This window comes from Carya illinoinensis, chromosome 10, assembly GCF_018687715.1.
Source record: "Carya illinoinensis cultivar Pawnee chromosome 10, C.illinoinensisPawnee_v1, whole genome shotgun sequence".
NCBI classification, from domain to species: domain Eukaryota; kingdom Viridiplantae; phylum Streptophyta; class Magnoliopsida; order Fagales; family Juglandaceae; genus Carya; species Carya illinoinensis.
Window position 1 is genome coordinate 14144453 of NC_056761.1, and position 13738 is coordinate 14158190.

General features: G+C 34.2%; 1 protein-coding gene and 1 long non-coding RNA gene across 3 annotated transcripts; one reads left to right on the forward strand and one right to left on the reverse strand.

The window, feature by feature from the left end:
• Window positions 1-4232: 4232 nt before the first annotated feature.
• Window positions 4233-10018, forward strand: LOC122278148. Of its 2 annotated transcripts, XR_006229302.1 has the most exons (3): window positions 4233-4545; window positions 8981-9047; window positions 9335-10018. It is a non-coding gene; the product is annotated as an uncharacterized LOC122278148 (long non-coding RNA). The 2 variants fall into 2 exon arrangements; XR_006229301.1 differs by having other exon boundaries at window positions 8981-10018.
• A 970-nt stretch (window positions 10019-10988) lies between these two features.
• LOC122278455 lies at window positions 10989-11528 on the reverse strand. Its single transcript, XM_043088644.1, has one exon. The coding sequence runs from the start codon at window positions 11526-11528 to the stop codon at window positions 10989-10991; it is 540 nt and encodes a 179-aa protein (XP_042944578.1).
• Window positions 11529-13738: the final 2210 nt, after the last annotated feature.

Below are 13738 nucleotides of genomic sequence, written 5' to 3' on the forward strand. Positions count from 1 at the left end.
GTCGGAGCTCTATTCCAAAATTACTATCGGGTCGAGTATCGGGTAAACGGAAGGTGCCTACTTCGGGTCGGGTCGGGTCGCAATGCTTAGTTGTCAAGTCGGTGAACAGTCCTACATAGGACAATATTAATGGACTGTAGATGTAAAGAGATTATATCAATGAAATAAAATCGAATGCCTGTGTATATCAGAATGAGAAGACATGTCCATTGCTACTTCTGGCTCTGGACATGGCCGATACAAGTTTGCAGCCAGGATCTTTAAACTTGATTCCAAATTCATGGCCTTTTCCATCAAGTCTCTAGCTAATTTTTGGGTTCTTTTGCCATAATTAGGCCAATGAGATATTTTTCTATGGCAACAAATACAAGAGCCAATTGAAATTAAATTGACATGGTTCCACTGAGGTGGAAATTAGAGAGCATATTATCCAAATATCAGTCGTTTAGTAGTTAGGAATAAAATAAGTAGCATAATTAACTATGCACAAAATCACATGGAGACTAAAAGTCCATTTGATTTTGTCACAACTTTACAATTGGGATGGTAGGATTCAACGTTATCAACATATTCGGGTCAAATTGTCACAAAGAAAGTAGCTAAAGAGTAAAGAGAACGAGAACAATGTGGTCAGGTAAGGCCAACAAACAAAACAAAGTTTGAAGCCTAGTCCTTGTAATATTATATAGGTAAATATTAGATATGAGATGAGATTGGTTGAGATAAAAATTGAAAGTTGAAAAAAAAATATTGTTAGAATATATTTTTTTAATATTATTTTTATTTTGAAATCTGAAAAAGTTAAATTGTTTATTTTATTTTGTATAGGGATTTGAAAAATTTGTAATGATTACATGAGATGAAGTGAGAATAGTTGTAAAAACAAAACAAACGAGATATTAATTGAAATATTTTCAGTTAAGTCTGTAAGTAACTGCTTGTCTATTCTTTACTAATTAGTTACTCTACTTCTTTTACCTTTACTTTACCTTCACAGCCTTTAGCCTTTTACATGTCTAAAAATAGAGACATGATGTAACTCCATTCATACTGAACAGAGAATAAATATATTCTCTCCGTCGAATAGTTTTACATCCTCATCTTTCTTCCATCTCTTTTATAGTTGCAAGCTCTGTTAAAATGCATAGTGATGATCAATCATCAAATCCCTAACATTTACAGAATAAAGATTTGACTAGTTCTATCTTTGTTACTCAAGTCCTAACTGGGGATAAAGCTCTAGGACTTTTGAGTGTAATTGTGTTTTTTTGTAATGATCAAAGCCCCACCAAAATTTCGTAAGGATTCTATGAATTTTCCTAGAGATATTCATAGGGATCAAACGTAATTTAATGTGATACATTTAATCTAGTTGATAATTAAAATACATTTACAATTTGACGTATCCCATCAAATCATATCAGTTTGTGAGATGTTGGTTCAGTATTTTCAAACAGCACCTCAGAGTTCACATTTGGAACTTAACCAAGCATTTATTGTAAACTTGAGATCTTTGTTTAGTATTTTCAAAAAGCCATATTTCTCAAGTTCGACTCATCTCATGTTATCAATTTTGAGGATAATCTAACCATTTATTTGGATAATAACATGTTGTGTGAAGGGTTCCCGATCAGGCTATATGTGTGGTACGGTTATACTTTATTGTTATAGTATAGTGGTTTATTTTTGGTTGGTCTCCTAAACTTTATTAGGAATTACAATTACTTTCATTATTTTCTTTGAGATTTTATTGCTATTTTTTATGGTTTTGATTATAAATTTTTCTTGGAACCTCACTCTAAGTGTCACTTGAGCTTTGTCCTCAGATCTTATCAAATTGTCTCTTGAACCCTTAAATTAGCTCAATTTGTCTCCATAAATACATGGATCCATAATCAACTCATGAACAACAATTCGGCCTTCAAACATGCTTACAACTGCTGACATGGTAGATCGAAGAGCCGGTGATGGATTAGTATGCTATATAAAAATAGAGAAGAAAACGAAAGAAAGACAAAATTTATGTTATTTGATTTCAATGGAAACTGAGTTCATCCATTTCGTATTGTATCATTACCAAGGGCTCCACTCTAGCCAAAAAGAATAGAAGTACATAAGGAACGCTTAGCACTTTGAATAACTTAATCAGAACTAAGTTTGTGTTATTTTATTTCAATGGAGTTGAATTAATGTGTAGACTGAAACTCTTATGCTATTAGTTTCAACCATTAGAACAACCAAAAGTTGTCAAGGTTTTTTATTAAGATAAATGTTTTGGTGATAAATAGATCTCATCAAAATAAATCAATAAATTAGTATAATTTAATGTGATATATAGTTAAAAATATCACCAATCCAATTTCTCATACATATACTTCTGTTTTAATTTCTAAACATGCCCACGTACTAGGCCTGTGCATAAAGGGCTTGGTCCCGATCTGTTTGAATTATTCAACTTGCCCAACCCATCAAAGACGGGTTCATCTAGTCAACAATTAGATATCGGGTTTAGGGGGGAGAATCGGCCAGTCCAGACCGGAAAAACCGACCGGACAGGTCAGTTCGGTCCAGACCGGATTGGACCAGAACTATGTCCAGTCGGTCTCGATCCGAAATTTGGTGGACCGACCAATTTCGGTTCGGTCCCAGTCCAGGGATTTTCATCCCGGTCCGGACCGAATGAATAAATATATTTTTTTAATTTTTATTATTTATATAATATTTATAATTGTATATAATTAATTATAATTTTTATCTAACCTAATAGGCTAATAGCCTAATCCTATCACTAACTCCCCATTAAGTAATTATTAACTAATACTAATATTTATAATTTTAACTAATACTAATATTTATACTAAGACTAAATTACTAATAGTCTAATATGGACCTATGGTATCAAAAAAATAAAAAATACTAATAGTCTAACATAGATTATAGTTATACAACTTATAATACTTATACTAATATCAATATGGTTATACTAAATCACTATAACAATATAACTAAAAGTCTAATACTAATATATAGCTATACTAAATTATTAATAGTCTACTATTAATACTATTATAAGAGTTATACTAATCACTATAAGTAATATTAATATATAGTAGTTATATTAGTAATTGACTGATTCAAGTTTCAACATAACTAATATTACTAATTTACTAATATATAGACTAGCTATACTAAATTACTAATAGTCTAATATTAATACTAATATACTATTATATAGTATTAGTATTCATAAATTCATAATAACTAAATCATTATAAATCTATAACTATATCTAATAATATTAGTATTAGTATTAGTTAAGTTAATATGTAATATGCTAGTATTAGTAATTAGATTATAAGAGTATTAGTATTAGTTAACTTAATATTTAATAAGCTAGTATTAGTAATAGGATTATAAGAGTATTACTCTTATTTAATATAATTATATAGTATTACATAGGGTATTAGTAAATGTGTTGGGTTTGAAGAGATATAGTAATACTAGTTACTAGTTATTAGTACTAGTGTTATAACTTATTACATATTACTATTGATGACATATAGTTATTAGTTATAGTATTAGACTATTAGTACTAGTGTATTATTAGTTATAGCAAATAAGTTAATAACTATTACTAATTTACTATATACTAATAGACTAATAGTATTAGTGTATTACTAATATATATATATAATATTAATATATATATATATATATATAATAGCATACTATTAGTTATATATATTAAATTATTAATAATTTTATATATCACAATATAATTACATAATTATTAAACAAAATTCCATTGGATATAAAAAAACAAATTGTCAATAATATACTCTAGTCTCTAACTCTCTAAGTTAGTAATAAAGTAACAATTAACATTATCAATATAATTTTAATTAGTGATTTTTTTAATGAGTTAATTAAATAATACACATTAAATAGTTTACTTAATTTTAATTTTACTAACTTAAATACTTTTTTACTAACTTATTAATTTTTTTACTTTTTAGAAGTGAAAAGCACATCTTGGATAGTAGAGAAAACGACACCGTTTAATATAAAATTGGACCTAAATGGGGCTGTTTAGGTTCAGTTTGAGAGGGAATTTAAAACTGGGTAGTTTTTTCTGTTTCCAGCTTACCAAATGGCACCGTTTCAACTTTCAACATACGGTAAGCCATCCCCACCCCCCCCCCCCCCCCCCCCCCCCCCCCCCCCCCCCCCGGGCGGGGCGGCCAAAATTCCCTCCCAAATTTTCCTTCCCAGAAATCAAAACCCATTGCCGAATTCCCCCTTAGACCTCTTGGCTCTCTCACTTTCTCAAGCAAATCGGAACCCTAGCCCCTCCATTGCTACCAGGCTGTCGTCTCAAGCCCCTCCAAACCTAGCCCCTCTGTTTCCCACTTACCTCATGTAGCCCCTTTAAGATTCTTAGCCCTTCCCTCAGTAGCCGCAGCCCTCTCTCACGCAGGCTCGCAGCAGCTCCTCCCTCTCGGTTGTCTCTCAGCCCTCCGGCAACCATCTCTCCCACTGATTTAGGTATGTAAATTTGGTAATAGGTAGGATTATTTTTAGCGTTTAGGTTTTTATTTTCAAGGATTTTTCAAGGGCATCTGTAATAGTTGAAGTTATATAAAGCATCTATATATAATGTCTTTGTTGAAATCACTAAATGTCTTTGACCAGGAATGGATTTTGTATAGTTGAAAACAAATTTGGGCTAAATTTGTGTCAGCGACTCTGCTTTATATAATGTCTTTATATATAAACCATCTATATATATAAAGCATCTATATATAATGTCAACTATTTAGTGAAATCATGTCTTTGTTATAGTGATTTCAAGGGCATAATGTAAAATAGAATTTATATATTTGTTATAAATTTCAAGATCGAATATATATCATGTCTTTGTTATAGTTGAAGTTAATTGAACATATATATGCTATATATCTATAACATCTCATTACAAATATTATTTTATTATGTACCTTAATTGGGTTGATATATACATAACAAAAAGGAGTCTCGGGAGTCTGGGACCTTCAGGAAATCAAAAATGACAACTTGCTTTCAACTGATCATGTGGGTTTGCCAGGAGCACTTTCAATTAACATGTGAAAAGATGATTAATTATTTAAGGAAAAACTTTTCGTGGGTGCACTTTGTACCTTTTTTTTCGAATTCACATGCATTATGGACTTTTTAACCTTTCCATAATATTGGTTTTTTTTTTTTTTGGTCGTGTGTGCAGTTAGAACTTAGCATAATATAAGGAAATTATTTGCATCCACTTGATATGAAACTTATGGAACATAGTTGGGACTGGGGAGGCTTGCCAAATTTAAACTAGCTACTGATAATTGGACAAAAAATTATATATATAAAAAAAAAAAAAATTCAAACAACTACATAGAAGCTAAGTTGTGAAAATTTTGCTTCAATATATTGTGAAACTCAGCACATGTGTTGAATCCTTTTATCAATATGGTAGGAAAGTTAATGGCAAAATGAACCTACGGATATGGGCTCTATTCACAGCCTGATTCATGCATGCACAGTTTGGGTTATTAACTTATATTCAACTGTGACAATATTACAGCTCTGTCTTTGACTTGTCCTATTCATTGATTCTAAAAATTATTTTTTCAATTTCTTTTCGAGTTCATGTGTTCGTTGTTATTGAGTGTTCACTGTGTTTGTTAGGTTCTTAGGTACCTCCCTTGTCCCTAATCATATATCTCTTAGTGTTTTATAATTCCTGTTTGAGAAAAAAAAAAACTGAATTTATTTACGCAAACTCCTTCTTAGTTTAAAGACAATTTCTCCATTTATATTTGGGCTTTGACAACAAGAATATGTTGTCAACAAGAATGTGTTGTCATGTCCAGGAAGTGAAAAACAAAATTATTTTATTGATGTGGAGACTAACCTCAATAATAGATACATATCAATGTAGGCTACGTAGCAAAGTGTTCAAACAGTTAAGACTTTTACCAATGACGTTAATATATATATATATATATATTTATATATCTGTGTGTGTAACTCTATTTTACTAATTATCATTTTATTCTTCTTTTCAATATATATATATATAATAAATAAAACCCATTAATTATTTCAAATTATATTATATATGTAAGACATGATATACAGGCTCGGAAACATGCATGGAATTCGTGGACAACCCAACAAACTTGTAGCACATATATATTTGATCCATGGAAAGGGAATTATAATTATATATATATATATATATATACAGACGAGGAGGTCATTATATTCATGAATCTCTCCACTTCTATATTAATTAAATCTAAGAGTTTGAAACTAATGGTTGATAACTTGATTACTATATTTTTATTGAGAATGATTAATTACTACGTTCATGTGTTCGGTGATGAGAAATTTTGGCTAATAATTCATTTGTTTACATATTACAGAGTATTGTGAAAAGTGAAAAGTATGCCAAACCAAATGATGTAGTAGCTGCCAAGCCTAGGGGATAATTGTTTTTGTTTGTATTGATGTAAATGCTTTATGCCACTGTTATAGTTTGTTTTTTTGGTAAGTAATTTATACTACTGTTATAGTGTTATTTGAATTTCATATTTGAGAGCTATGTTTTTATTTAGAACTTTTGATGTAAATTACTAAATATGAGTCCCACTCTTCTAGACATTTAGTTTTAGTCTTCTACTATTATTTTTTTGAAGAGCTTTTCATTATCTATGCTTGGGAATGGTTTTTTTTTTTTTATTTCTTTCTTTTAGAAGCCAGATTTGATGTATGTTATTTACATGATGTACATATTGCATACTAGTGATTGATAACCTTGTTTAAAATGTTCAGATGGATATAGAAATTTTTGATTTTTTTTTTTATAAATCTTTTATTCAAATTTATTAGGCCATTGGGCCAGAAATTATGGAAGAAAAATAAGACTATTGGGCCGAAAATAAGGCTATTGGGTTGAAAATTATGGAAGACAAATAAGACTATTGGGCCGAAAATAAGGCTATTGGGCTGAAAATTATGGAAGAAAAACATTGGCCCATTGGCCACTTTGGACTGACCGGCCCAAATGGGACTGAACTGGCCCGGTCCTTATAGAGTTTGGTCCAGTCCAAGGTGAGAAAACCCTGGACCGATTAGGTCCGGTCTAGTCTGGTCCACAAAACCTCCCCGGACTAGACTGGACCGAACTCCCTACTAATCGGGTTTAGTTAGATGTCAGCCTGTCGAACCCTTGTAAACCGATAATTTCCTCTGCTCGTGTAAGCTAGTTTGCCATCACGGTTCGCTTCCGTTGCTGCTCCCCTGGCCTAGGTTACTCTCTCTTACTTTTTGTTTCTCTTTTGCTTCTCTTCATTGTCGCCATTCTTCTTCTCGCTTTTATTTGTCTTTCTTGCATTGATGGTGGAGCCTAGTTGCTGGCTTGGCTTCTAAGCTCCCCTGTCAACGCCTTTCCTACAATCTCCTTGTACTGTTTGAGTACTTAATCAAGAATTTGCTTGGGAAGAGAACACAATCCAACATAGAGAATTGAAACTTCCTAGAACTAGTATTTTTCCTTCAGCTACCTCTGCACAAAAGACCAAACCCCTTTCAACATTGAGAATGAGACATTCCTTTGAATTCTACACAAAAGCTATCAAGAATACAGTAAGTTCTAGTCTACCAAACTAGTCAGCAATTTAGAAGCAACTTAATAATGAATAGTGTAGGCCAGATTTTAAATTAAATCGCATGTGTCATTGGCCCCCTAGTACCCCCACACAGATCAAAAGTTACAATCCACATCAGAGGTAGTTGAATAGCAGGACCCACTAGAATTGAGAAAAACACTAACTTTGGGTATTGCTTACCTGTTATGCCATGTTAAGCTCAACATTTGAAAAGCCAGCTTTTTTACAAATTTTGCTAATTAATGTTGGATTAGCCGCTTGATTAAAATGTTCACAGCTGTTTCTTTCAGCTTGATTCTAATTGGAAATGGGGTCTTAGAATGGTGAAATTTTTAATTGACCATAGAGATCATATTATATAGTGCAGGCTGGTGAAGAAAAAGAGAGCTGTGGTACTCATCAACCTGTTAAAAAGTCTGTTTTATTAAAGCCCTTTCTAATATTGATAGTGATTGGCCTAAGGTCGTGGCCAATTAATTACTTGTGCATCTTCTTTAATGTGCCTCAAGTACTGAATTGTTTTGCATTTGTTTTGTATTATCTGTCTTGTCTCTCATCACAAAAATAAATAGCTAATGGACATTGATGGTGCACCTTGAATGGGTCCAAACAAAGAAAAGATTTCTCTACCCAACAAAACCAGATTGGGGTTGATTGATGAACAATCCATAAGCTGACAATCCTCTCACATTTGTACATATATAGTGGCTGTGTATATTTGCATTACCTCCAATTATCACATGCTTTTACAGTGTTAGACATTTATTACACATTTATTATTTTCTGTGATCTGTTTAACTTGATACGGCCTGTATTGCATGCAAATCTTGGCTGAATTTTTGCATTCAGAGAACTCTGAAGTGATCTTTGACATGGTAACTTATAAGGATGTTCTTTAGGAATTGGTGAAAGTCTCTTTAAAATTTTGTCCCAATTGAATAGTTTTAAATGTGAGAGAAATGGACATATAAAATAATTTTTACAATATTTATTTCTACTATTATAAATATTTTGGTCGTTAACGTTAAATGTGTAATAAATGTAGTGGTTGTATTAGGTGGACTGGTGAATGTGTATATTAATTTTTTTTTAAAAAAATACCCTAACCGAACCAGACCCAACCTGAGTTTCAGGTTGACATAAAATCAGTGTCGGGTTTGGCCCAGACCAGCTTTCGATTTTGGCTCTTTTTGAGCTACGGGTCGGGTTTTAGAATTTTGTTAGATATGTTGATTTTGTACTGATATGAGCTATTAACATAGAGTGATATCTTTCTGGATTAGGTTATGAAACTGCTATTGTTCAGGTTCAAGGTGTAATTGGATTGGTTTTGTACACTACAAAAGTTAGGTAAGCGGTGCTCTTATTTAAGACTTTCTCTAAAACTGATTGAGGTTGATTTTGTGAAACACATGCATATTTTGTTATGAAAACAATCTCAGTTATTTTCTATACTAGTCTCAATATCTTAACTTTGAAATCTCACATTTTATCATAACAGGTATAGACAGGAGCAGTTTTTGTACACTGTTTCTCTACTGTATAAAATGTGAATATTGAATCTAAAATTTTTATCTGATTTATATGGTAATATATGTTCAGTATGCTATTCTGCTATTGATTGTATATGATTGTAGGTCTGAAATATTGAAGATTTATTTACATTGAAGGGGTTGGGATTGAATCTATGTGTATATTGATTTCGTCGACTAGTTTGTGTTGGTAATTTCCACCCAAGAGTTCGATAAAATTCCCAGTAAAGAACAGAAAGCAAAACAAACCAAACCATGGGCAATCAAGAAGGGACTAAGAAAGCACCAAGTCTTCCACTAGGGTCTCACAATTCGATCTCAGTTAGAGAAGAAATCACTTAGAGAAAGCAAGTCAAAGGTGGTTCCAACAATTCCAGGTCCATGCTAAAACTTGATCAATTGCAGAAGCTAGCGGCATGGACCAGTGGACAGACTGCTACTCCTTCTCTAAGTGCTTTTTTCAGGCATCTTTTGGCTACTGTGACTATGAGAGAGGCCTTGAGTGTACTGCCTGATCCTTCACTATTTTCTTGTGAGAGGTTTGTTTGTAACTTGAATTCTTCCATGGTTGTTTTGTTTCTCTATAGTTGTTTGTAGTGGTATTGGCTCAACTTTGAAGTTTTGATGGTTAGGTTTTATACAGATGTAAATGTACATCTTTCTTGAATATTGGATTCACATGTAGATGGAAATATTTCTTCTTGTTGAAAACTTGAATGATTACCTGTTTTGGTGTTCATGCTTATGATAAGCAAGGAGTAAGATTATAAATGAGATGTTTTATTGACAGTCTTGTTTCCTTTATAAGTTCATTGTTTGTTTGAATTTTTAAAAGTTGCCACTAAACATAGGACTCAGATTGGTTATCCTGTGTTTAGAGAGTCAGACTAGGCTAAATGGTAGAATTGGTTTTATGTAGGGGAAGGGTCATGTTACATGTCTACTTGGTTTATGCTGATGTCTATTTAGAATCTTTGGGTGGTTAGATGGAGGAGTTCTTAAAGAAAAAAAAAAAAGTGTAAAAGGAGACTATAGGCATATCTTTTTGGTGGAAATAAAATTTGGAGGCAAATGTGGATTGTTGTCAGTTTGTGTTATACTCCTTGTACCTGATGATTATGGAAGGACTATCTGAATACCAGGCCTGTATTCAGACCTTTTGTTTTTGTTATCACGTCCGATTTGACTAGAGAATATTTATCAAGCTTTCTTTCTCTAGTCTTCCATGTGGCTTTGACCAACTAAGCTTATTTGTATGCGTTATAGAATTGAGTCATATCATAATATCATGTAATCCACATTATAATTAGATTCAACCAAAAATTATGTTATGAAATGCTTGATCGAACATGATGTATCGAAGTGAGTTATTCAACCTGTTATTTGTATGTGTCAGTTGTCTTGTTATCTATCCTTATTAATTTTAAGATTTTATGGTTTTAACTTCCCACCTTATGTGGAGAATATTGGATGGTATGATGTTTTTATGTTGATTTCCTGTTAACATAAGCAAAGACCATGCATACTTCCTAAAATGATGTATATGACCACTTTCAGATTACACGAACAACGGGAGTTTATTAGAAGTAGCTCGAGTGGTTTGGGTTCTATGGTTTAATTTGAATTGCTTTTTGGACTTGTAATTTTATATGTTTCCTTTTCTAGTAATAAACCCTGATTACGATGTAATTGTATTATAGATGTGAAACAACTCTTCAGCCTGGCTTTTTTTTTTTTTGAAAGGATCAAATGCATTTCATTAGAGTAAATGTTGGATACCTGGAGGGTAGTCCTCCAGAAGGATACAATCCTTTGAACAAGTCAGAGCATATTTTGCTAGAGTATGGGCAATTACATTGAATTCCCTAGGAGTATGTTGAATTGACCATTCCCGCGCCTTTGACAATAAGGATTTGATATCTCTAATCACCATTCCAAAGGCACTCCAGTTTTCTTCTTTATGTTGAACAGCCTGAACCACATTGGGAGCATCTCCTTCTAGTATGATTTGCGTTAATCCCAGTTCAGCACACAACATAGTTGCTCTTAAAGCTGCTACAGCTTCCCCAATCTTTGGATTAGGAGTTAAAGTAATAGAAGAACATAGAGAGCCAATAACCAGGCCATCCGAATCTCTGACAATCACACCAATACCTACTTTAGAATTGTCTTTATCAATGGCTGCATCCCAGTTAGCTTTGAAGAAGGCTGGTGGAGGAGTAGACCATTTAGTGCTAGGTGCCACCTGGTGCTTAACATGTTTTCCCCCATTTTCTAACCAAGTACCAATGGCTGTCATCTTTGCATGGACCTGCTTTGACACCAAGTATTCCTCCTATGCCAAATTGCCTTTGCAGTGACTGTAATTTCTGTGAGTTCCCGCTTAGATAGTTGGCTCCAAAAGGGCATTAGGATCGCTTTGAAAAAGCCATTTAGAATCTCCAGTTTCTATATCCTTCTTAAGCTTTTTGACCATACATCTTGAGCTGCTGCACAGGTCCAGAGGGCATGTGAGACTAATTTAGGATACCTGAAGCAGATTGGGCATAGTGGAGACTCCACCACCTTTCTCTTGTGCAAGTTCAGATTCGTAGCAAGGGACTCCTTTGTAGCCCTCCGCAAGAAGGACTTGGTGGCTTGAGGAGCTTGGATACCCCAAAGTTTGTTCCAGAAGCTTGAATTGTAGGGTTGTTATAAGGATTGGCCCTTGTTATCTTCTTTAATGGTGCCTTGTAGGTGATAGGCACTTCTCACTAAGCATTTGCCATTGCTTGAGCATCTCCATGTCAAAACATCTTGGCTCTTGCATGGGCTAAGGGTCATCTTGCAGATTAAGTTAGCCTCAATTTCTGAAAAAATAGCTTGAATGAGGGGTAGATCCCATTGCATAGTATCTCGATTAATGAGTTCAGAGACTATTGCATCAGCAGTTAGGATGGTGATAGGAGATTGCACTTTGTAAGTGGAAGGGCATGGAAGCCACTTGTCCTGCTAGATCTTAACTTTTTGTCCATCTCCTAGTCTCCATATAAGTCCCTCCTTGAGAACAGATCTTGCTGAGAGGAAACTCCTCCATACAAAGGAATCATTAGCTCTTGGTTTGACTGAGAGGAATTCTGAGTTCAGAAAGTATTTAGCTTTTAGGATCTCAGCTACAAGGGAGGATGGATTTTTGATGATCCTCCACCCTTGTTTGGCCAATAAGGCAAGGTTAAAGAACTCAAAGTCTCTAAACCCTAGACCCCCTTCTTTCTTGGGTTTTCCAAGTGCCTGCCAACTCAGCCAGTGTATCTTCGACATGTTATCCTTTTGACCCCACCAAAAGGACTGCAACAGCTGGTTGAGACATTTTATAATAGATTTGGGAAGTTTAAAAATGCCCATGCTATAAGTTGGGATTGACTGCAACACAGATTTCAGCAAGGTCTCTTTCCCAGCTTGAGACAAAACATTAGTCTTCCAATTAGCCATTTTAGTCTTGACTCTGTCCAGCACTGAACTAAAGGTTTTAGTTTTTTGTCTTCCCACATAGGATGGTAACCCCAAGTACTTATCAAAAGGACCAGAGGCTTTAATCCCTACTTGTTGGAGGATGGTTTGTTGAACCTCTAGCTTGGCATTGTTACTGAAGAAGATAGAAGTTTTGTCAAGGTTCAATCTTTGACCAGTGGCTTGTTCATACTTGCTGAGGACTTGCTGTAACCTACTTCATTCAGCTGGGTTTGATTTACAAAAGACCAGACAATCATCTACAAAAAGCAGGTGAGTTACATGTAGGCCCCCTCGAATAGCTGGGATACCAGAAATAAGGCCCTGCAGTTCAACTTGGTTAAGGTTGTGGCTTAAGAATTCAGAGCAAATAATAAAGAGGTAGAGGGATAGACGATCTCCCTGCCTGATACGTCTAGAGGGTGAGAAAGGCTCTTGAGGGTTGCCATTGATTAGCAGTAGACACACATTCCATCACCAAACTTACCCACCTGTCAGCAAAGCCCATCTTTTCCATGACTCTTTGCAAGAAGTCCCACTCCACACGGTCATAGGCCTTACTCATGTCAAGTTTTAAGGCCATAAAACCATTAAGTTTCCCTTTTAGTCTGGTTTGCATAGAGTGCAGCAGTTCATATGCAACAATCACATTATCTGAGATTAATCTCCCTGGAACAAAAGCACTTTGAGTTGGGGAAATAATGTTGGGCAGGATGAGTTTGAGCCTATTTGCAATTGCTTTAGAAATGATCTTGTATAGAACATTGCATAGGCTGATGGGTCTATAATTTGTAACAGCTTGAGGGGATTTCTGTTTTGGTATCAGAGTTATAAATGTCTGATTGAGCTCACTAATTCCCTTCCTACGGTTGAGGGCTTCAAGAGCTGCTTTTGTAACCTTCTTACCAACTATGCCCCAGTGATGGTGATAGAAAGCAGCTGGGAAACCATCTGGACCAGGAGATCCCAGTGGATTCATGTCTTTAATGGCTGTAACCACTTCCTTTTCTGTAAAATCCT

What these genes read in the sequence shown, in the direction of transcription:
- LOC122278455 (XM_043088644.1), bottom strand. Translation starts at nt 11,528, where the DNA reads ATGACAGCCATTGGTACTTGGTTAGAAAATGGGGGAAAACATGTTAAG.